At 36.1% G+C, this 23,774-nt stretch overlaps 4 protein-coding genes across 6 annotated transcripts; 2 read left to right on the forward strand and 2 right to left on the reverse strand.

Moving 5' to 3' along the window:
- Window positions 1-5,235: 5,235 nt before the first annotated feature.
- On the reverse strand, window positions 5,236-7,911 carry LOC125605325. Of its 2 annotated transcripts, XM_048775193.1 has the most exons (8): window positions 7,500-7,911; window positions 6,927-7,367; window positions 6,594-6,839; window positions 6,384-6,515; window positions 6,102-6,185; window positions 5,883-5,942; window positions 5,714-5,800; window positions 5,236-5,587 (listed from the first exon to the last, which is right to left on the reverse strand). In XM_048775193.1, the coding sequence occupies exons 1-8, from the start codon at window positions 7,803-7,805 to the stop codon at window positions 5,360-5,362; spliced, it is 1,584 nt and encodes a 527-aa protein (XP_048631150.1). In that variant the 5' UTR covers window positions 7,806-7,911; the 3' UTR covers window positions 5,236-5,359. The 2 variants fall into 2 exon arrangements, with proteins under 2 accessions (XP_048631150.1, XP_048631149.1); XM_048775192.1 differs by having other exon boundaries at window positions 6,594-7,367.
- Window positions 7,912-8,059: 148 nt separating this feature from the next.
- Window positions 8,060-13,227, forward strand: LOC125605326 (putative nuclease HARBI1). 2 transcript variants are annotated; one of them, XM_048775194.1, is made up of 2 exons: window positions 8,060-8,570; window positions 10,412-13,227. In XM_048775194.1, the coding sequence occupies exon 2, from the start codon at window positions 11,649-11,651 to the stop codon at window positions 12,699-12,701; it is 1,053 nt and encodes a 350-aa protein (XP_048631151.1). In that variant the 5' UTR covers window positions 8,060-8,570; window positions 10,412-11,648; the 3' UTR covers window positions 12,702-13,227. The 2 variants fall into 2 exon arrangements, with proteins under 2 accessions (XP_048631151.1, XP_048631152.1); XM_048775195.1 differs by having other exon boundaries at window positions 8,120-8,570.
- On the forward strand, window positions 9,247-10,125 carry LOC125605328 (glutathione S-transferase T3-like). Its single transcript, XM_048775197.1, has one exon. It carries the CDS (start codon window positions 9,247-9,249, stop codon window positions 10,123-10,125), a length of 879 nt encoding a protein of 292 aa, XP_048631154.1.
- A 195-nt stretch (window positions 13,228-13,422) lies between the features above and the next one.
- LOC125605327 (serine racemase-like) lies at window positions 13,423-15,088 on the reverse strand. Its single transcript, XM_048775196.1, has 5 exons — window positions 14,781-15,088; window positions 14,597-14,683; window positions 14,267-14,497; window positions 13,928-14,188; window positions 13,423-13,853 (listed from the first exon to the last, which is right to left on the reverse strand). Exons 1-5 carry the CDS (start codon window positions 14,945-14,947, stop codon window positions 13,601-13,603), a joined length of 999 nt encoding a protein of 332 aa, XP_048631153.1. The 5' UTR covers window positions 14,948-15,088; the 3' UTR covers window positions 13,423-13,600.
- Window positions 15,089-23,774: the final 8,686 nt, after the last annotated feature.

Consider the following 23,774-nt stretch of genomic DNA (forward strand, 5'->3'; position numbering starts at 1 on the left):
TATTCCGAATATGTTTTCGGTATTATGGATATTGTTTTTAAGTTGTTGGTTTACGTTTAGAGTTTTGATTTCAGGTAAATTTTTCAAATTAAAAAAAAATTGGGTATTTGGATAAAATTTAGGTATTTTTCAGTTATCGTGTCAGATTTTGAATAAGATTTTAAATTTTTAGGTATTTGAATTTTTTTGGTATTTGTTTGGAGTTTCAAATACTTTTCGTGTTTCAGATATTTTTCAGATTTTTCATATATTTCAAATTCTTTTAGGATCTTAAATACCCGAACAGATGTGGACCCATTACGTCCATATCATGTCCAACAACCTTTTGATATAGATTTTTAACGTTATTGTACAAAAACATGGTTGATGAAATATTTTTCTGAGTAAAGGTAGCATAAGAAATAATATTAAGATCTGTTAAAAATATTTAAAATATTGTATGTTTAGAATGATTAATGTATTATCAGAAAAATAATAAATAGTTATACATAACTCCAACAACTTTTTTATATTAGATTTTTTAAAACTCTTTCTTTTTTAATAGTATTGATTCATTTTAAGTGAAAAGTATATAAAAGTATAATATCTAAACAAATAATTTTCAAAATCTTGAATAATCAATACTGATATCGTGAAGTCAGGTTAGCTTTAATAGAACCAATTAATTTCTTCATTTTTGTGAAGGTAACATGAATATTCAGAAAAAATCATTTTTAAATATGAAAATATTATCAAACTATAGACAGTTGAAAGTTTAGTATATGATATGAGATTTTAGTGGGAAAGTTTATATATGATATGATTACTTTATTATAAACGAAAGAGGAAGTTAGAATGTACACATATATGTCTTGTAATTTATCTTGCTTTAAATCATATATTATATGATAAAAGTAATAATATAAAACATTAGTTTCAATGCTTTTACGATTAAAAATCAAAATGATAAATATAGTAATAGTAATGATTAGGATTTAGGAGTGAGATTTAAATAAATAAAAGAATTGACTAAATTATTGTTAGAGAAATATATGGTAACATATTGTTAGTATAAATTTAAGGTAAGACCAAAAATAATGAATTAAATGAAAGGGTCCAAACAACTTTTATAGGTAGATTTTTTTAGACTCCTTCTCTTTTAATAGTATTGATGCATTGATTTAATAAATAAATTTATTTATTTTAAATACTATTGGTCAATTAAATGTAATTAATGAAAATACAAATATATTTCAGTTATTTTCTTAATATGTGTAAAAATGTCTAAGTGACACTTATAATGAAACGGAGGGAGTATTTGTCAGTGTAGTTGATTTACTGTCTTCTTGGAATATGTTTTTGATAACTACACTAAAAGGAAACTCATATTTCTTTAATAAAGCTACAACCAGATAAGAGAAGACATATTAATGCATGATTACGTTAGGTGTTTAGAATATAATATTTGTGCTAAGAAAGTGACGAAATTTTGCAGATAATTAGATGAATCTATACTATACTAAAAGGGGGATATAAGCCATGGAGAGAGTGTCCACATAGGATAGAAAAATCAACCAATCAGAGAATCCGAAATTGCCATGTCATCTCATTTATTTTTCGTAAAAAATAAAAAAACAATGCGAAGGTGAGAATCGAACCCGGGTTAGTATGATATATATATATATATAGGACAGTTACCACTAAGCCATTGAAACTTTCTTGGACACATATACAAGAACCACTAAGTATATAATCACAACAGTTACCACTAAGCCATTGAAACTTTCTTGGACACATATACAAGAACCACTAAGTATATAATCACAAATTCTTATGTACATTTACAATAATATGAATTCAACTTTCAAGACTCCGATACTTTGTTTTGTAAAAAAAAATAAGTAAGTGACTAAGCTAATATATTCTTAGAAAGTGTGAGAACGTTGACAAATATGAAAAAACATAGATTTTTGTTTTCGTGACAAAGTTAAGAATTTTGTAAAAGTAAGTTTAACATATAAATTTTCGTGACAAATATGAAAAAACATAGATTTTTGTAAAATTTTGACAAAACAACTCATAACATACTTCTCTAATGTCTTAATAAAATATTATTTAAGGGTGCAATAATTAAATATATTAATTCAATAAATTTTGTAATTTATAGACAAAACAATAACACAACAAATTTTGAAACATTTGTTTAACCTATCGATTTTTTTTCATGAGAATCCAACTAAACAAGATAAAAATAATAATTAGATTTACAAATATTTAATTACCATTTTATTCAATTTTGATTAATTTCAAATTATCATAATGTATCTTTTTGAAGTTACAAATATGAAAAAGCATAGATTTTTGTACAATTTCACAAAACAACTCAAAACATATTTTTCTAATGTCTTAATAAAATATTATTTAAGGATGCAATAATTAAATATATTAATTCAATAAATTTTATAATTTATAGACAAAACAATACCACAACAAATTTTGAAACATTTGTTTAACCAATCGATTTTTTTTTCATGAGAATCCAACTAAACAATTAGATTTACAAATATTTAATTACCATTTTATTCAATTTTGATTCATTTTAAATTGTAATAATGTATTTTTTGAAGTTACAAAAAAATAATGTTCTTTCTTTATTACACTAGCATTATATATAGATTCTATATACACAAAATAAATATAATATAACAACATAAACTTGCTTTCCCCGATTCATATGAAAACTTTTTAAGTTATCCACCAAAGCAAATTAATTAAATCAATGAAATTGTTAAAATACAGCAAATTAATATATAATTTTATTTTAAATTAAATTATTTAAAAAGTGTATTTTCGTTAAAACAAAATAATAAATAAGTAAAACTGATTTGATGGTAATTTTTATGATATATATATATATATATATATATATATCAATTCTGTGATATCACTAAACTATGATATCACTTAAAAGCTTCTTTGACCATATTAATAAAATATTTAAGCGATAATTAGACAAATTTGATTTTTTTTCAGCAAAAGTTTATTATTAATTAGCATCAGTTATTTCAAGATGTTTAAGAAATGGTGGACAAAAAAATAGGATGGACATTAATGATATATGAACTATGAATAGTACTTTGTGAAGCAGACTTAGATAACATATCTGCACATCCATTTTCAGTCCTTTTTGATGCCTAAATTCAATTTCTTCAGAGTAGTTATTCCACAAATAGATCGTATGAGATATTGTTTTGATATGTAGATTTGTTTTTTCAATGTTAAGAAGATTGATAACTGTAAAAATGTCTCCTTCGTATATGATATGTCTATAACCGAGTCTCCAACATGAGACAAGTTTGTTTAAAAAGTAAATAATTTTATTTTTCTTATATTATATAATCAATATATATTATTTACTGATAATAAAAATATAGTTATTCATCTATCACAAATATCTATGCAAATATGTGAATCAAGTACAACAATCAAACAACATAATGATTTCCACAAAGAAAATTTAAAAAATATATTTATGTTATGTAGTCATATTTTATATTTTTTAAATAATGTAATACAATATTATACATTATTTTTTTAGAATTGAGAAATACATATATCACTTAGACAAATTAAGCGATAATTAAACAAATTTGATTTTTATTTTGTGAGCAAAAAGTTTATTATTAATTAGCATTACTTATTTCAAGATGTTTAAGAAATGATGGACAAAAAAATAGGATGGACATAAATGATATATGAACTATAAATAGTTTTTTGTAAAGCTGACTTAGATAACCCATATGCATATCCATTTCCAGTCATTTTTGATGCATAAATTCAATTTCTTCAAAGCAGTTATTCCACAAAGAGATCGTATGAGATATTGTTTTAATTCAGATTTGTTTATTGATTGTTAAGAACATTGATAAGTGTAAAAATGTTTCATTCGAATATGATATGTCTATAACCGAGTCCCCAACATGAGACAAGTTTATTAAAAAGTAAATAATTTCATTTTTCTTATATTATATAATAAATATATATTATTTACTGATAATAAAAATATAGTTATTCATCTATCACAAATATCTATGCAAATATGTGAATTAAGTACAACAATCAAACAACATAATGATTTCCACAAAGAAAATATAAAAAATATATTTATGTTATGTAGTCTTATTTTCTATTCTTTAAATAATATAATACAATATTATACATTATTTTTTAGAATTGAGAAATACATATAATATCTTATCCGCGCGTAGCGCGGTTAAAAAATCTAGTTTAGGTAATTGCATTGTATAACCGTCGAACAATTAAAAATTTATTGGATAACTGAAAAAATTAATCGTGATATTCAACATATTTTGTGTCTTATATACTAAAACACTTTTTACATGTACGGGCTCAACCTCTTCAACTTTTATTTTTCTGTTTTTATTTTATTTTCAAAAATCTTTTCATCAACGAATTTGTTGACAAATTTCTTGATCCATAATTTCCTTTACTATATGGTTATTGTCGCTACCAATAGGATTCTCCAAAAACAGAAAAGCTAAGATCTAGGTGAGAGACATTAAAAACAAAAAAAAAAACTGGATTAAACCGGAGGAAACCAACGATAACACCGAAAGGAAGGTGTATCACCGGAAAACCAAGCCGGCGAAGACAGTGCTATGGGAGCCACCGCTTTCCAGAGTCAAAAGCCGGCGAAACTGGTGCTAGGATAGCTACCGTTTCTCAGGAACCGAAAGCCCAACTAACGGGATTCTAAGCCGGAAAAAAACTGGCGTTAGAAAACAAAATTCATAACTTTTTCTTGTAAAAGATATTGATGAAAGAACAAGGAAAGAGAGAAACCTTCTCTCTAAAAGCAGAGAGAGGCAAAGAAAAACTGTTTGTTACTAGCTAACGGTTGTCTTTTTATCTTTCAATGATTGTAATTTTTATTTTTTATTTTGCAAAAATAGTTAGTTCTACGATTCTATCATATTATATTTCTCTAAACTAATTATTATATGTATGTATATATTTAATTTAAAATAAATAAAACCTAATAACAACAAAGAATTAGGGAAACCACCCACAAGTAACCGTAAAATTATAGGATTTTTTTTGGTCAAATCTTTTATGAGCCGAGAAGAGAAGAAGGTTATGTGGACGGTCGTACTCGTATAGAAAAGCTGGCTTAGAGCACAAGATGTGAAGCTTATGAGGAAAGAGAGAGACAAGAAGTCAACAATAATAAGGAGATGGTGCACCAGACAAATCTATTGACAATTGATATAGCAAAGATGTTAAATTGAAACCCTGTTCCATTCCATATCCGAAACCTTAAACATACGGTTGAAAGTTTCCAACCTTTAAACATATATTTTTACTCTGGTTTCTTGGTGGTCTCAGGATTGTTGTTAACATTTGAGTCATTAGTCGTCTTCAAGGATTCGTCTTCTTTCGCTTTCTTCTCAGCTTCACGAGGACTGGTCAAATTCTTCTCAACGTCCTCACTCTCTGTGCCTTGTGCAGGTTTTTCAGAGTCTATAGTCAGAGTTGATACCTCATCCCTTGATGCATACCAGGAATGGCCACAGGCAATACACTCCAGCTAGATCCATAAAACAGAAATCAGAATGTGATTATTAATATTAATGGATATGCACAGTAAGAGAAGAAGATCATGATGTATATATCCCAGAATAGGTACGGAGGTAATATGGAAAAGCATAAGAACCTGATAGCGATCTCCATGCCCAGCTTGGATGATATCCCTCAGGCCAACTTTAATTTGACTGCATCTTGAGCATCTTGCATCAGTCATCTACATCCAAACCCAACACATGATATGGTCAAAGACATTCCCCCAACTGAAACCCAACAAGCTAGTCAGAAATGAGAAAAACCTGCATTTTTTCCGCATCATCAGGCTCATTCTTCTCTGTTTCCTCAGCAGTTAGACCCTCCTGAATCCCATAAATACCAAATATTTATTCGTTTTAACATGTAAGATGTACTCACTAGTCATTGCGTATTATGACACAGAATAAGATTTAAGTAATGGAGACTGAACGAAAACAGGGAGGGTATCTGTGTGCAAATATGTAACATAACAAGTCCCTAACCTTTAACTCAGTGGGTGACATGCTCAAAATCTTTGCTGGTTCTAACTCGCCATTGAGCAGTCGTCTAGCCAGCAGTGCAGTGTTCTGCAGATAAAACAAAATGAAATTTACCGTTAAACACTTAGAATAAATGCTAAAGTGATGTCTACGGCAAACTGAGGACCTACACAGTCTCTCTAAATTCATAGACCAATTGTTATGAATAAGACAATCACGTATGTATTGTATTGGTCGGAGAACCAAGAGCAAAAAAATAAGGAAAACAAGTAATGAATGTGGAACCTTGAGATTGAAAACCAGTGCCCTCATCCTTTGATTGTATTTGTGGTAATCCGATGCAAGAGAAACATGTAAAGCCAGCTCAAGAGCACACACCGGAGGAACAGCAGCATCTGGCCAGAGAAAGCTCTCATCCTGTCAAACAAAAGGGTTATTCCAGTAACTCTTGATGAAAGATCAAAAAGTTAGAAACGTCTAGTTAAGAGTTAAGACCTTTAATGGATTCTCGAGAGCTCCATTTTCAGTCTTTGCATCTTTCTCACCCTGTTCAAGATCTGAAGCCACCTTTGCTTCATCGGCAGCGGTGTAGCAAATGTTCTGGACTGCTTCCAGAAGCTTTGCCAAACACTTGTCACGATGAGCATCACCTGTTAGTGAGTTAAACTTCTGTAAGATGGAATGATACTCGGAGGAAATAGCGCTTCCAGGGGTCTCAGGTTTAAGAAAGGCATCTTCCTCCTTTCTAACATCAACAGGAGGAGGTATGTTAACTTTGCGGGAAGATCTCTTAGCCTTCAAGAGAGACTCAAGATCAGCATGCAGTACCTCAGGTTCAAGGTCAGGAAGATCACCCAATCGCGACATAGACTTGTCAACAAGGAGGTCAATTTCATGTTGTTTAGTATCCTCGTAATCCTTATCGGTCAGCTTCCAGAGCTTCTTTTCGACAGTATCATAGACCTTGCGGACGACAAAACCAGGGTTAACTTTGCGTTTAGGAAGCTGCTTATGGGCGGGGACAAAGTAGACAACGCATCTGTGCATAACGGACTCAGCTGGGACCTCATCACGATGGAAACTGTAGAAAAGTTCTCGTGTATCACTAGATAGCCAGTTGCCACCTCCCTTTTTCTCGGCTTCTTCAGGGCGATAAAACCACTGTCCCAGAATCATCATGCTTCCATCTTTTGTTTGAGTAATATCCTTGATAATGGCAACATATGGCTTTTGGCTTTTGTCTTCTGGGACCAACAGCACCGGATCCTCCTGTCAGACAGAGTGGAAACAAACAAATGGTCTCAAGCAAGCACGGAGACTAAACAGAACCAAAGTTCCAAACCTAAAGAGTTCATGAACACAGCTAATCCCTAAATTTAAACTCGAAAAGCAAAAGCTGACCAGATTGTATTTGTTGCCGTCGTAGTCGAATTGCAAGAAATGGGTTCTTCTCCCTTTGCCTTTACCGGTAACCTTAACCGATTCACCAACCGGGCTGGCGTCATCGGGCTTCTCCTCTTCCTCTTCTTCTTCTTCTTCCTCCGTTTCCTTGTCGTCTTCGAAATCTTCGTAGAGCTTCACCGTCTTACGCTTCCTCCGCTTCCCCTCCTCAGGGCTCCTCGGCTTCCCTCCCTTGGACCTTGTTGCCGCTACTTCCTCCTCTTCTTCGTCACTCGACACTTGTGCGAATCGCCGTGACAACACCATCTCTCTCTCTCTCTCGATCTATTTACCAATTTTGCTCCTCCAAACTATTCTTTTACTGATAAATGATAATAATAATAATATACGTACTCTCTCTCTCCTCTTTTCTTAGTCGGCAATCAAGTGAGCCCAATGGGCGCATAAACAAGTACAAGAAGATATATGGACTGCTTTATTAGCCCAATAATCCATTTCACTACAAATTTACAAATTAAGAAGAATAACTACTGATGGATGAGATTGGTCATGCAATTCTTGGCCCATATATCAGAGCACGATTATCGCTCGTCCCAAAGCCCGTCCTTATTAATATTGGGTCGATAAATAAATCAAAAAGGCCGAATAACATTGAGAACGGACCTTAATTTAGGACGTTTGGCTTCGTCCTTACGAGAGACGTGGCAGCATTCAATTGGGAGTCGAAATAGGGTTGGGAAAAATCGCACGGCGTTATTTTTTTTTCACCCTTCTCCCGATTCTCTCATCTCTCTCTCTTCTCCGGAGATTTCAACGACGAATCAACATCCCCAATCGATCTGCTGCCTCATCGACGCTGCTTCGCTGCTTCGCCGATTCAAACCCAAACGAGGTATGTGTTCCTCCTTCTTCATCGGATTTAGATGATTTTGTTGTGGTTGACGATTTGTATCCTCTGTTTCTGGGATCCGTCATGGCGATAGCTCCGCCGGAGATTTGAAGGACGAATCGACATCCCCAATTGATCTGCTGCCTCATCGACTCTTCTCCACTGATTCAAACCTAATCGAGGTATGTGTTTCTCCTCCTTCATGGGACTGTCGTTGTGTGATTGTAAATGAAATAGAGTAACGGTTTTGTTTATTTTGAATAGCAATTTACTTGTACAAACGCCTTGATGCTTGATGGTTGATGGTTGATTTTAGTAAGAAAATTAGATGGCTTTCATGATATATTTCATTGAGGATCATTCGAATTCCTGTTATTTATTGTGTTTTGAAAACGTCTTCCTTCCTTATATATTGATTCTCCATTTCTGGAAAAAAAATTTGTGTTTTGTTTTCTGTGATTCTTGTATCAAGAATTGCATATGATTATTTGAAAATTTTCGTTTCTACATTACAAATAGAGTTTCATCTATATATTGCAACCGATTATTTAGAGACTCTCGTTTCTATTGAGTCTGGTTATTTAGAGTTAAGGTTAGACTTAGTTCGATTGAAACCAAATAAACTTTCAATTTAATGAGGTAGTAAAAAGTACAGTTGATAGGTTTAGTGTAGTTGTTTCTGTAATAACTTTTGATAAGACCTTGGAGGTTTATGGTTAGTCATAATGTGGCTTACTTACCACACTTTAAATTTTGTCTATTAAACCCCAACCATACTTCTATAATCGACACAATCTACTGAAGCTATAATATTATCCCCGTTCTCCAGTACAAAACCTCTTCTCTTTCGTTATTGGTATGGCTTCGAACTATCCATATTCACAGTCTTCTAGTTATATAGGACTTCTAAACAGCCAAAACCAACCTCCTAACCATGAAAACTACCCTTATGGAAGTTTTCATTCTAGTGTCAACCTAGGAGCATCAGAAATCCCCCCATTCAGTTCCCAACAACCTGAGGTGCCATCTCAACCAGGAGTCACACCATTGGAGCGAAGGGAGAGAAAGAAATGGACGCCTGCTATGGACGAGGTTCTGATAAGTGGCTGGCTGAACACATCTAAGGATGTGGTTGTTGGGAACGATCAAAATGCACGGACTTTCTGGTTACGTGTTGAGGCGTATTACAAAGCTAGTCTACCGGGTGGTGTGATGTCAGAGCCTCTCCATTGTAAGCAGAGGTGGCATAAGATCAACGACTTGACGGACAAGTTCTGCGGTGCATTCGCAGCAGCAGAGAGACAAATGACTTCTGGACAGAACGACACTGATCTTCTCAAGTGTGCTCATCAAATTTTCTATGCTGATCACAACATGAAATTCAATCTTGAGCATGCCTGGTGTGTGTTAAGGCATGAACAGAAATGGATTAGCCTTAACACTTGTAAACCCACGGGAAGTTCAAAGAGAAAATCTGCTGCGGAAAGTTCCCAAGCGAATGTTGTTGATAGTGAGACTCGACCTGAAGGTATCAAGGCTGCTAAAGCTAAAAAGACTAATGGTCACGGGAGGTCTATGGCTGAGGTTACCACCATTTTGGAAAGGAGGAAGGAAGATTTGGCGATGAAGGAGAAACTTTCAAAGCTGGCCATTCTAGACACACTGCTCGCCAGAAATGGACCCCTTAGTGAGGCTGAAGAAGTGGTCAAGAATAAGCTTCTAGCCGCTTATTTCTGAGAACTATTCCCTAGTGAGGCTGAAGAAGTGGTCAAGCATAAGTTCTAGCCGCTTATTTCTGAGAACTATTCCCTAGCTATGTTTTAAATTTAGAAATTCTGTCCTAAGTTATTTGTTTTATCTTTAAATTCCGTTCTATGTATTCAACTTGATGAATGTACTCCCTGTTTATGGCATTTTACTATCGTTATTAATGAATCAGTTATGTTAATCCTGCCTATGTCTTGTATACTTGTGGTTATGTTAAGCTTGTATATGTATTAACCTTATCAATTTTTTTTTGCAGGTTAACATGGGACTTGATTACAGCTACTCTCAGCCTACCTCATCTGAGGCGTACGGTGACAATGCAGCTGACAGTGGGTTCAGCGAAACAGAAGAGCTTATTCGTCAGGACCAAGCTGAGCTTGACACACAGCGAACGACGGTTCAGTTCCCTCCTCAACCCGAGGTAGAGTTCGGATTCCCTCAAACATGTTACTGCGGTGCGCGTCCACTTCTTGCAACATCTCTGAGTAGAAACAATCAAGGGAGATTATACTATACGTGTGCGAATGTAGATGATGGTGATTGCCATATATGGAAATGGTGGGACCAAGCTGTAATGGAGGAGATGAGAGCCCGGGATTCTCACACACTTCAGTTGGCTGAGAAGGTTGATTATCTTGCCGGTATGAGTGACTACGGGACAGAGCTTAACCTTCTTAAGGATCACCAATACGAGACTCAGCAAAAACTGGTGAGGCTAGAATCACTCGTGTCCGACATAGGTAATAAGAAATTAACCTCTTCCTTTGGCTTTGGCTTTCAATACGTTGTAGGTCTTCTCGTGATTGTGGTAGTCATAATAGGCTGCTTAATGGTTCGTTAGTCATGGTCTCGTCTATTTTACATGATCTAGGTTGAATTATGGATTATGTGTAATGTGTAATGACTTTGTACTGAATTTGTAACCTTATGTAATGACTTAATGTATCAACTTTGAATTATGGATTATGCGTTATGTGTAATGTATCAACTTTGAATTATTTATGTGTAATGCATGTGGCTTTTGGTTTGATCCCGTGACTTACCTATACTACCGACATCTCCTTCCTCTCAATATGATCCCGTGAATTTGTACTGACATCCACCATCCCCTCTTTGCTATCCCGTGAGTTTACAGCAGTCAGTAAATACAAAAATGCACCACTTCAAAAAATCCTATAAGTAGAAGTGTGCGTTTATTTATTTGAAAATCACCACTTCTCAATCTATTCTCAAAACAATTTCTCTCTTTTAAAAATTGTTTATGGCATCTTCTTCCCATTATCATTATCATAATGATGATGATGATGATAATGAATTTGAAACTCTAGTTGAAGAATGCTTTCAAATCCCTGATAATATTCCCGAACCAAAAGAGAGAAAAAAAACGCATTTATATCGAGAGAAACCGGGAAAAAGGTCACATTCAGCTTTGGAATGATTACTTTTCTGAAACTCCAACATATCCTCCTAATATTTTCCGTCGGCGATTTCGAATGACCAAACCATTGTTCTTGCGTATTGTGCATCGTCTTGCTACAGAAGTAGAGTATTTTCAACAATGCGAAGATGCTGTCGGACGGGCTAGTCTATCTCCGCTCCAAAAATGTACCGCTGCAATTCGTCAATTGGCGTATGGTGGTGGGTCTGATACAGTTGACGAGTATGTACGAATTGGTGAAACTACAGCTCGGAAATGTTTGTATCAATTTACTGCCGGAATTGTCCAGTTGTTTGGCGATGAATATCTTAGACGTCCCACCCCGGAGGATCTGGAAAGACTACTCCATATTGGAGAAGAACGTGGATTTCCAGGGATGGTTGGAAGTATCGATTGCATGCATTGGCAGTGGAAGAATTGCCCCACCGCTTGGAAAGGTATGTATTCACGAGGAACCGGAAAACCAACAATTGTGTTGGAGGCGGTAGCTTCACAGGACCTCTGGATATGGCACGCGTTTTTTGGAGCTCCAGGTACTATGAACGATCTTAATATTCTTGACCGTTCACCTGTTTTTGATGAAATTATAAACGGAAACGCTCCGGAAGTCAATTTCTATGTCAACGGAAGTGAGTACCATTTGGGTTACTATCTGGCGGATGGTATTTATCCCAAATGGGCTACTTTTATTCAATCTATCCGACTCCCGCAAGGTCCAAAAAATAGCTTATTTGCTCAAAAACAAGAAGCCGTGCGAAAAGATGTTGAGCGCGCCTTCGGAGTTCTGCAAGCAAGATTCGCAGTTGTTAGAAATCCATCTAATTTATGGGATAAATATAAAATAGGAAATATTATGAAAGCATGTATAATACTTCATAATATGATTGTCGAAAATGAACGAGGTTCATACACTCAGCACGCTTCAGAATTTCAACAAGGAGAAGATGTGGATCCTACATTTGTAGTCAGGAGGAGTACAAATCTCGGTACTATATTGGGTCGTCGAGCAGAAGTTCGGGATAAACAAAGCCATCAACAATTAAAAAAAGATTTGATTGAAAATATATGGGATAAATTTGGAAATCTCCCGAATAACTACAATGTTTAGAAAAATTTGGACGGAAAAATTATTAAATAAAATGTATGTTCCTGTTTTTTTCCATGTTTGTATTTTTTTTTCCAACTTTGTAATTTTCTCATATTTTCAGTTTTAATAATGTTTTATATGTTTTATTTTAAATTTTCCTTTTATATGTCATTACTTACTTAAATAAATAATTATTTAGCTAAGAAACTTTAGAAAGTCCTACCAATAATCTAATTATTGACAATTGTCCTTAACTATTGTCCTTAACCACAAAATAACATTTATTTATTGTAAGGACTTTGAAATTGGTCCTTGCAATAATCATGCTCTCAGCACTTGAAACTGAAGTGGTCAAGACTATGCGTTGATCCTCTCTAGGGCTGGGAGTTTCTGTTGCGGCAGTATAACGATCTTTTTGGTGATAGTTTTATGACACCACCGTGCTGTTTTTTCTTCAACAAGTAACAACTACTGTCTGTTAGAAATTTAGGTTCTACCAATTCTATGTTTATTTTACTTCTTTTTAAGGGCGAAGAGTTTATAATACATTTATTTGCCTGTTTACGGATCCTCAAGCAATAGTCGTGACAAAGACAGCAATATGCTATACAAACTGAAAAGAAGGTTAGGGTAGGAGATAATGCTTGGAGAAATAAAATACATTGTCTCCTCAGAGATCTTATTAGAGCATTTAGTGTAGCAGATAAGAGGTAAGGTGATACCAAAAGAAGAAGATGATCCATGTGCCAAGAGACAATCCATAAAAAGAATAAACTCTACAACACATTGCTTTCTTTTCTTTGGACTCTGTACTAATTTGGAGTTTCTTGCAAGAACATGAATCCTTTTGTTCAAAATTCTACAGACAATTCTCACATCGACATCAATAGTGAAACAAATGCAGTAACCAAGATGTTTAATTACTCTGAACTCTTAAGTGAATCCCACAGAACACCCAAATCGACATTACCTCCTGGGAGTACAATCCCTATGTTTTTACAATCTTTCCAACAAGGATTGCTACGGAAACTAGTTGATAAAACTGCTGCTAGGCCAATGGCACCACTTGGTTCCACAGAGACTTTCAGCATCTCATAGCACATTCTCATGGCTTCAATTATTTCCCCATCCTCCACAACTACAACACCATCTACCATATCTCTCACTACAGGCCTAATAGAAAGAAAAAAAAACATGTTTTCAGACAGTAACATTTTATGTTCTATAGAAGTAAGGATTAGAGGTACCATGTTAAGTCTCCTAGAGAAGCACGAAGGCCATCCGCTATGGTATTAGCCACAGGTAAAGTGATGATTCTACCAGCAACCTTAGACTGAGCCGCATCATCAGCTCCTTTTGGTTCAGCTGCTATAATCCGGATGCTCGGCTTAATTGACTTAGCAGCCAGCGCCACACCAGAGATCAAACCCCCCCCGCTTATCGGCACAATTATAGTGTCAATCTCTTGGATTTGCTCCAACAGTTCCAACGCAACAGTACCCTGACCACTGTTCAAAGAAGTATGCATAAGATTTGAAGATTCATACAAATTTTTGAATCACTAGTATCAAGAAAAAGCGAAGTACCTTATGATGCGTCCATCATTATATGGGTGGATGAGAACAGAACCTGTTTCGTGCAAAACTCTGGAAGCTACTTCCTCTCGAGAAGACATTGTTGCTTCACTCCATATAACCTTACCACCATACCGGATCACATTATCTACTTTGCACTTCGGAGCACCTTTTGGTACAACGATATACGCAGGGATCCCCTGCATCTTCGCAGCCAAAGACAACGCAGCAGCATGGTTTCCACTGGTACAACAAAACTCAACAGCAAGTAAGGGACTAACAAGTGAACGCAAAGTGTATCATTAGCTATAACACACACAAATCAAGAAGATAGTAGAGAACCTGCTGTGTGTTACAACCCCTTTGGCTGCTTGTTCAGCATCAAGAGACAAGACAGCATTGCATGCTCCACGAAACTTGAAAGCTCCACTTGTTTTTTCAGACAATAAACAGAGAAGGGAAGTAAGTAATTAATACTCGGAACAAAAAGGAGGGAAACTTTAAGAGATAATAAGTAAAGTCTCACCCTTTCTGAAAGCACTCGCACTTAAAGAACAAGCTTCTTCCAGAGATTGAATTCAAGGATTCAGATGTTAGCACTGGAGTTTTGTGTATGTACGGCTTGATACGTTCATGAGCTTTCTTTATGGAAGATAAATCCGCAGCATATTCATGCCTCTTCTTTGCTTCCATTTCTTAAAGGACTTACTGTCTGATTAGATTTGGAAATGGGATTTTTTGTAGATTTCAGAGAACATAGATGTTGTCTTGTTTCAATTATCTCTGAAAACGACAGCATGATGTTTGGATCTAGAACAGAGAACGTTGCGCTGTTTTCCAAAATAAAACGTCGTGAACTGACTGTGTATATTAACAAAACTGTCGCATATTTTCTTTTGCTTAGCTTTTACTTACTTTTTAGCCAACGTGCTTCCAGACTTTTGTTTAATGGATTTTATTAGAATTGAGTTTTAATGGATTATGATGTACTTTTCATAAAAAATAAGCTTAAACCAAATCCGAAACTTTTTATTTGGCTTTTGAAGTACTCATAGCTTCGTCTCTTCTTCCTCAGTTCTTCACCACCACCTCGCTTCGCCTAAAGACTATTTGATCCAAACACAATTCTTTGATAGATTTTATATTGATTTTAAAAAGTTTCAAATCTGTTTTTTATCTTTGTTCCAAGTGTGAATAATTAGAAATTGTTTTATAAAGATAGTGGAAACGTTCTACAATTTGGATACTCATTCAATTTTTTACTTTTATAATTTTCGTCATGTCTTTCCACCGCTATCATTTCTATCACAAATTAGTCATCTGGTCCAACTATTAAAGTGTTTGTTTAAAGACCAGTTGAAACAATATTCAATTACAAACGCACACACACACATATATATATATATATAATTATATACTGATGATTGAGAAAATTGAATAATAAGAGCATATCATAAATAATCAACAAATAAAGTAATAGTGGAAAAAATATTCTCAATATAATATTACTTCTTGACTTTCTATAACTTGTGTAAAAAATGATTTCAATGGATATAAACTGGATTATGGTTACCATCAATTATATATTGTCAAATATATTATTTTATACATGACTAATTAGGTTATATTTAAATCTAGTTTGGAGTTCAATATTTATATGCTATTGTCTGCAACCGCAAACATTTACATAAATGAATTTTTGTTTTTGAGCGGTAAAACATAGTTCAAAACAATACAAGACGATTTATACAACTGTTTCAAAACATTGCTTACTGCTATCATATAGAAAACCAATAAAATCCTTAGAATACATATTATGATGTAGTAACACATATTTGTATATAATAAATGATTGTGGCTTTATTGATTTTTCTATATTACTAGTATATAGTAATATTATACACTCTCTATGTATCATTTTAAAGAGTGTTTAAGGTTTTTCACAAATATTAAAAAATACAAACACTACAAGAAAACACAAGTTTTACGAGGGCAGTTTTCCTCGTTACTTCGTCGTAAAAGCAGTGTTACGACGAATTAGCGAGGAAACGCGTTTCGTCGTTATACGTTTGTCGTAACGCATATATCCTCGCTAATTCGTCGTAAGTTAGCGAGGAAATAATTTCGTCGTAAAAGCGAAGGAGGATATTTCGTCGTAAAGACCACGTAAAGATTCCACGTAAGGACGTCGCTAAGTTTCCTCGTAAATACCACGAAAAGCTTTCCTCGTAAAACCCACGTAAATAAATACTCGTAAAATTAACGTAAATACCTTGAGAGCTTTCCACGTAAAGAAAACGTAAAAACCTTGATAGATTTCCACGTTATTTCCATGTAAATGTTTCCTCGTAAAAACCACGTTAAGCTTCCACGTAAAGAAGCCGCAAAATTAGCTACGAATTTACTTCGTTTCATTATTTTATAGAAATATAAAAAATTATAATTATAAATATAATTTAAATTATTTAAATTATTAATAAAATTAAAATTCTAAAAAAATCAAAACCAAAATATTTTATATATAAATAAGTTTTGAATTCATAATACAAGAACCGAAATTAAAAAGAACTAAGGGTGGTCGTTAATTAATCGCCTCGTAGAATTCATCACTCCTCGCCTGAACATCCGCCTCGGCATGTGAGTCGTCGGTCGGTGACTGGCCTGGGATAGGATTTTGTTGTCGCATGGTCCTCAACAAAGTCGCCCATTCCGGATTTGTGGCCGCTACAACGTCCAAGAAGCCCTCGAGTCCACCCATACGAGATCGCAGCTGAGTAGACTCTATACGCAGCTGAGTAGACTCTCTACGCAGCTCTTCGGACTCCCTACGCAGCTGAGAGACTTCCTCATCCCGTCGCTGAACATAAGACGATGTCGCTCTCGGAACATCGTTGACGGAACCAATCCCCAACGTCCGTCCCTTTTTTTTAGGGACAACCTTAAAAACAAAAAATAAATTTTGTTAGTAAAAATTTAAAGTTAAATTAAATGAATATTTAAAAAAATTAAAATTTTAGAAAATTTACCTCCTCGTAAAGCTTATCCACTTCAGGTGTGGATAAGGTGACGGGTAATCCATCGGTGGACTGTTGGGTCAGCTGGGTCTGGCGTTCTTCAACCCGAGCAGCCAAATCGTTGTAGATTTGCTCGGACTTGCCATCTATAAATCGGCCCGCCTTGTTCTTGTGGGTCCTCTCGTAAAGTTGCATAAGAGACGGGAATTCTCCCGTCTCTTTGGCCTAAAAAAACATTTAAGAAAGTTGTTAATTAGAATATATATAAAAATATACTAAAAATTTAATATAATTAAATTTTTAATTACCATTTCCAAACGGACACCGGCGTGGGGTTTTTGGCCCGTAGTGTGAAGCATCGGCCCGTTCCCGTGCTCATCGACTGTGTTACGGGAGTTAGAGCAAGACTGGGCGATTCTAATGGAATCAGGAAGACGCCAATATCGGATGAGGCCATCCCAGACATCCGTGGTGAGCTCAGCGGGTTTGCCACGCTCATACCCCTTCACGATCCAGTCACCCTTCCAGTTGGAGACCGTGTCCAACAAGCGAACTTTCGCCTTCGCTTCAAACTTCTTTCTCACCCTCTCAGTGATCCCCAAGGCCCAATTATATTTTTGCTGTTGGAAAAAATAATTTATAATTAGTTTTTCAGAAAAAAATATATATATAAATAATAAAAAATTTAAAGATATATATTTAATTAATAGAACTTACAGCGTAAATTTTGAACCACGTCTTTCTGACGTAGTGGGGCGTCATTTTCCAGTTCGGATGTGCCATGGAGAAGTAACCTTTTATCGTGTCGGTTACGTCCGATGCAAGACATCCGTCAATCCCCCACCTGAAAAATACAAATTTAAAATATAAATTATTTTTTAAAGTTATAAAAGAATTTAAAAAGAATAAAAAAATAATGAAACATACCATAAAGTTCCGTCCGGTCGGTCGGGGTCGATGACTGGTAAACCTTCTCTGCCTGGCAGACGGAGAATGTCCTCTACGGTGTACTGCGAGTAAGGAGCACTCGGAGGCACCATCAAATCGGGATGAATCTCGCCCGCGGGCATCGGAGGTGCCGGCATCGTAGGAGGCACAGGAGGAGGAGGCATCTGGGGAGGCACGTGAAGAACCGATGGTGCACTAGAAGAAGGAGATCCAATGACTCTCTGAGTGTACTGAGTCTCGGGGACAGTCTCCTGACCCGAAGAACCGGGAGCTGAAGAAGACGACGGGTCTAAACGACTACCCGGCTCACCGAACATCTCTCTGTAATGGGCAGTAAGTCTACCTTTTCGAACCTGAGAAAAAAATTTAATTTTTTAAATTTTCGTGAACATATACTTCCCAACATTATCCACCTAATCAACACTAAATAACATAAGATCCGTAAACCTATCTAAATTCCCTATACTAACCACCTAATCTATCCTAAACTAATCAAACTAGAGAGGAATTAGAGAGACTTACCATTGCTACGAATTAGGGAGGAAGTGGAGAGGAAGTGGAGAGGAAAGACGGAGCGAGCTCGCTCGGGATATATATAAGATTACTTGTCCTCGTAATTCCTCGTAAACTTACGAGGAATTACAGAGGCCCGCGTTTTCAGTTACGACGAAATAGCGACGAAATACAAAGGCCCGCGTTTTCGTTAACGACGTTTTTACGACGAAAAGGGTTACGTGGAATTAACGAGTTAACCAGTTACGAGGAATTAGCGAGCCTTTATTTTCTATAAATACCCACAACTTTCCTTCTCAAACCACACACACAAACTCACAAAACACACCCTATCTCAAATCACACTCCTCACCAAAGTCTTAGTGGAATTAGCGTCGCCCCGCTTTTTTTAATTTCGTCGTAAAGTCCTCGTGGCCTTACGAGGTTGTTAAGAGAAATATCATTTACGTGGAATTAAAGAGTGCTCTTCTTCGTCATTTCCTTACGTGGTATTTAACGTCAATTTACCTTACGAGGTGTTTACGACGATTCTTCCTACGTGGAACGGAACGAATTAACGAGTTCCTCCTTCGTCATTTACTTTACGTGGTATTTACGTCAATTTACTTACGAGGTCTTTACGACGATTCTGTCCTACGTGGAATAAACGAGGATTACGTCGTACATTCGACGTCAGGTTACGAGGAATTAACGAGCAGTACGTTTAATCCCTAAAATCCGAAACCCCAAACCCCAAAACCCCATATTCCTTATCTTCTACTTCATATATTCCAAACCCCATCTTTATTTTCATTCCAAACCACAATTCCCACATTTACTTATTTATAAAACAAACTCCCACAATTTCTTATTCATAAAACAAACTCCCACATTACCTTATTCATAAAACAAACTCTCACATTACCTTATTCATAAAACAAACTACACAAAATCAAATACATCAATCGGATACATCGACATTCTCGTCATCACTAGAAATATCATCATTTTCATTAAACTCGTCTTCTACAGCTTCGTCTGTGGCATCATCGGTAAGATCTTCGTATTCGTGATTATGCGGATCAATGAGAAGGATGTCATCAACTTCTTGTTCAGGTTCCTCGACTTCATTTATCTGTTCTTCTTGCAATGGTGGTTCTTCTCCACTGATGATTCGTCCTCGAGGTGTAACTTTGATCACTGCTAACCAATTTATACCCGAATCTCTCATCCGAGGGTATGGAAGGAAGCTAACTTGGTCTGCTTGTGAAGCTAAGATGAAAGGCTCGAATTTGTTGTACCGACGTCCACCGTTGACATCAACTACACCAAATTTGTTAGACCGAACACCTCTGTTGACGACGGGGTCGAACCATTCACATTTGAAGATGACGCATTTCAGCTTCAGTATCCCTGGAAATTCGACTTCAATAATCTCCGTCAAGATCCCGTAGAAATCTGTTTCCCCTTTCACACATATTCCATAGTTACTGGTCGCCCGCTGTCTACCATACTCATATGTGTGAAAAGTGTAGCCTCGTGTGAAATACATCTGTGATGTGGTGACCTTTACAAGTGGAGATTGAATTACTTCGTGTAACCACTTAGGATAATCTGCATCGTCGTCATAATCAACCTGCAAAAATAAAGAGAACATTAAAATACAAATCATGTATGAAAAAATAGTTTGAGTTATAATACCTGATTCCGCAACCACTTAATGAAGTGCTGATCTTTCCTTTTGTCTACGTCACTTGTGGATATACCAGGAAATGTTTCTTCGACTTGAGAAACAAATAGGCTGTAAAATTAATCACATTTCATAGGAATGAATCTCTTGCAATTATATAATTAATTATATGTGTTTTGAAGTGTCCATATATGTTACCTTTCAAAATAACGCATCAATGGATCCTCGCAATTGAGTAGAATATAGGTGTGTGCACTATGAGCGTCTTGTTCACTCGACCACCAAACCTCTTTAGACTTCCCACCGAGTCGTCCAATCTGGCTAAAGATGTCTGGAACACCAGCAACTGCATATGTTGGCGCAACTCCACCATCATCATATCTTCTTGGAGCTCTTCTACGGGTACGTACTTTTGACGCAAAGTAGTACGATGTGAAGTGAGAAACTTCTTCCGTCAAACTTCCAGCAATTATAGAACCTTCAACTTTGGCGAGGTTCTTTGCTTTTCCCTTCAAATATTTCATGGCTCGCTCATACTGATACATCCATCCGTAATGTACAGGTCCACGAAGCAATGCTTCATATGGGAGGTGGACAGCTAGATGCTCCATGACGTCAAAAAATCCAGGAGGAAATATCTTCTCCAAGTTGCACAATAAGATGGGAATGTTCTCCTGAAGCTGTTCCACAACTTCTTCTTTAAGAGTGCGTGTGCTCAGATCCCTGAAAAATGCTCCAATGCCTTTTATATTCCAAAAACAATTAAACACATTGTTAGTCGTATATTATTTTGCAAACTAGACCGTTATAAAATTATTGTGATATAAAACACTACGAACCTGCAAGTGCTTCATGTACGTTTGTTGGAAGTAGCTCCGCAAATGCAAAGGGCAGTAGTCGTTGCATAAAGACATGACAATCATGACTCTTCATCCCAGAGAACTTTTGACCCTTTTCAACACATCTAGAGAGATTTGAAACATACCCATCGGGGAACTTCACTTCTGATGCCACCCAGTTGAACAACACCGACTTTTTTTCTGAAGACAGTCTGAATATCGGAACGGGAACTTGTCCATTGCTTTTAATATGTAACTCGCTTCTTGAGCAAATATCCGGCAAGTCCAACCTCGATTTTATGTTGTCTTTTGTCTTCCCTGGGACATTCAATATTGTATTCATGATGTTCTCAAAGAAATTCTTCTCTATATGCATCACATCGAGGTTGTGGCGCAGAAGAAGATCCTTCCAATATGGCAACTCCCAAAATATACTCTTCTTGTGCCAGTTGTGATGAACACCGTAAGAATCAGGCATATTACGAGGGACATGCCAATTACCACCCCAACGAACTGTTTCGTTAGCTCCGTAGTAGTCGATTTGTGCTTCAATTTGTTCTCCAGTTAGATATGGTGGAGGAGTGTCTCTCACAACCCTTTTGTGCCTAAACAAATTCTTGTTTCTTCGGTAAGGATGGCCAATGGGAAGAAATCGACGATGACAATCAAACCAACTTGTCTTCCTACCATTCTTCAGTTGAAACGCATCTGTCGTTCCATTACAATATGGACAAGCTAATCTCCCATGTGTAGTCCATCCAGACAACATCCCATATGCAGGAAAGTCACTTATGGTCCACAAAAGCATAGCTCGCATCGTAAAATTCGTCTTCGTTGAACAGTCATACGTCCTCACCCCTGTTGACCACAAATCCTTCAACTCTTTTATCAGTGGTTGTAGGAAAACATCCAGGGACCTTTTTGGATGGTTCGGACCAGGTATCAATATCGTCAAGAATAGCAACTCCCGTTGCATGCACATCTCCGGTGGCAGGTTGTATGGCGTAAGAAAGACTGGCCACAATGAATATTGTCTCCCTGACATTCCGAACGGACTAAATCCATCTGTGCATAATCCGAGATACACATTCCGGCTATTGCTAGCAAAATCCGGATGTACTTTGTTGAAATGTTTCCAGGCTCTTGCATCTGATGGATGAGTCATCTCACCATCCGTCTGAGTATGCTCGGCATGCCATCTCATCTTTGCAGCAGTCTGCTCTGATTGATACAATCTTTTCAATCTGTCTGTAATTGGTAGGTACCACATCCTTTGGTACGGTACCCTATTACGTCCCCGTCCTTGCGGCTTGAATCGTGGCTTCTTGCAGAATCGACATACTTCTAGCTTCTCATCATCTCCCCAATAGATCATGCAGTTGTCGATGCAGACATCTATCATCTCCGAAGGCAACCCAAGACTATAAACTAATTTCTGAATCTCATAATAAGAATCAGCAGACACATTGTCTTCCGGCAAATACTCTTTAAACAAGTCCGCCCATTCGTTCATGCAACTTTCAGGTAGATTGTGATCAGTTTTAATATTCATCATTCTAGCAGCCAACGACAATTTAGAGAGACCTTCTCTACAACCACTGTAAAGTGGTTGATTCGCCGCGTTTAACATTCCGTAAAACTTTTTTGCATCTATATTAGGTTCTTCATCTTCATCATGAGCTACGAATGCATCAGCTACCATATCATGAACCCTATCATAATCTACCATCTCCTCCTGATGGTAACTATGTTCATTATGCAAATGATGATTAACCGGTTCTTCCTGAAAATTGCTATTACTACTACTAGCTTCATTCTGATCATAATTATAACCTTCCCCATGTTGAAACCAGATATAGTAATTTGGCGTGAAACCTCTATTTATTAAATGCTTCCAAACATTTTCACGGTTTGCCAATTTCGAATTGTTGCATTTCCGACAAGGACAGAACATCTTACCACTTTCTTGGGCGAGCGGTGTTGAATCTGCTTGGTGCATAAATGTCTCCAGCCCCGCAAGGTATTCTTTCGTCACTCTCCCGTTAGCATCTCTATGCATATACATCCAATTCCGCAACTCGTAAATAGTCCCAGAGCCAGCCATTTTTTTTTCTTTCACGTTTTTTGTTGTTGGTGTGTTTAAAATGATGTTCCAACATCCATATTTATAGAAAATTTCGAATCTGGTAGTTGTAATTTTACTATGAAATTACGACGAAAATTAATTGTATGGCCAAAAAAAAAACGTGAGCCACCTACCAAGTTGGTGGATTCAAAATTTCCTCGTTAAGTACACGTAAAATATTTCGTCGTAAAGCACTCGCGAAATTTACGTGGCTTTTACGAGGAAAAACTATTTCCTCGTAAAAGCCACGTCAATTTACATCGTCTTTACGACGAATATTTTTTGTCGTTACCTTACGACGAAATAACGATGCTTTTCTTTCTCAACGTACTTTCCTCGCAAAATCAACGTTTTTTTACGAGGATTATTTTTCCTCGTTAAACTTCCTCGTAAAGATACGTTTTCTTGTAGT

This window comes from Brassica napus, unplaced genomic scaffold (genome assembly GCF_020379485.1).
Source record: "Brassica napus cultivar Da-Ae unplaced genomic scaffold, Da-Ae ScsIHWf_74;HRSCAF=135, whole genome shotgun sequence".
Lineage (NCBI taxonomy): Eukaryota > Viridiplantae > Streptophyta > Magnoliopsida > Brassicales > Brassicaceae > Brassica > Brassica napus.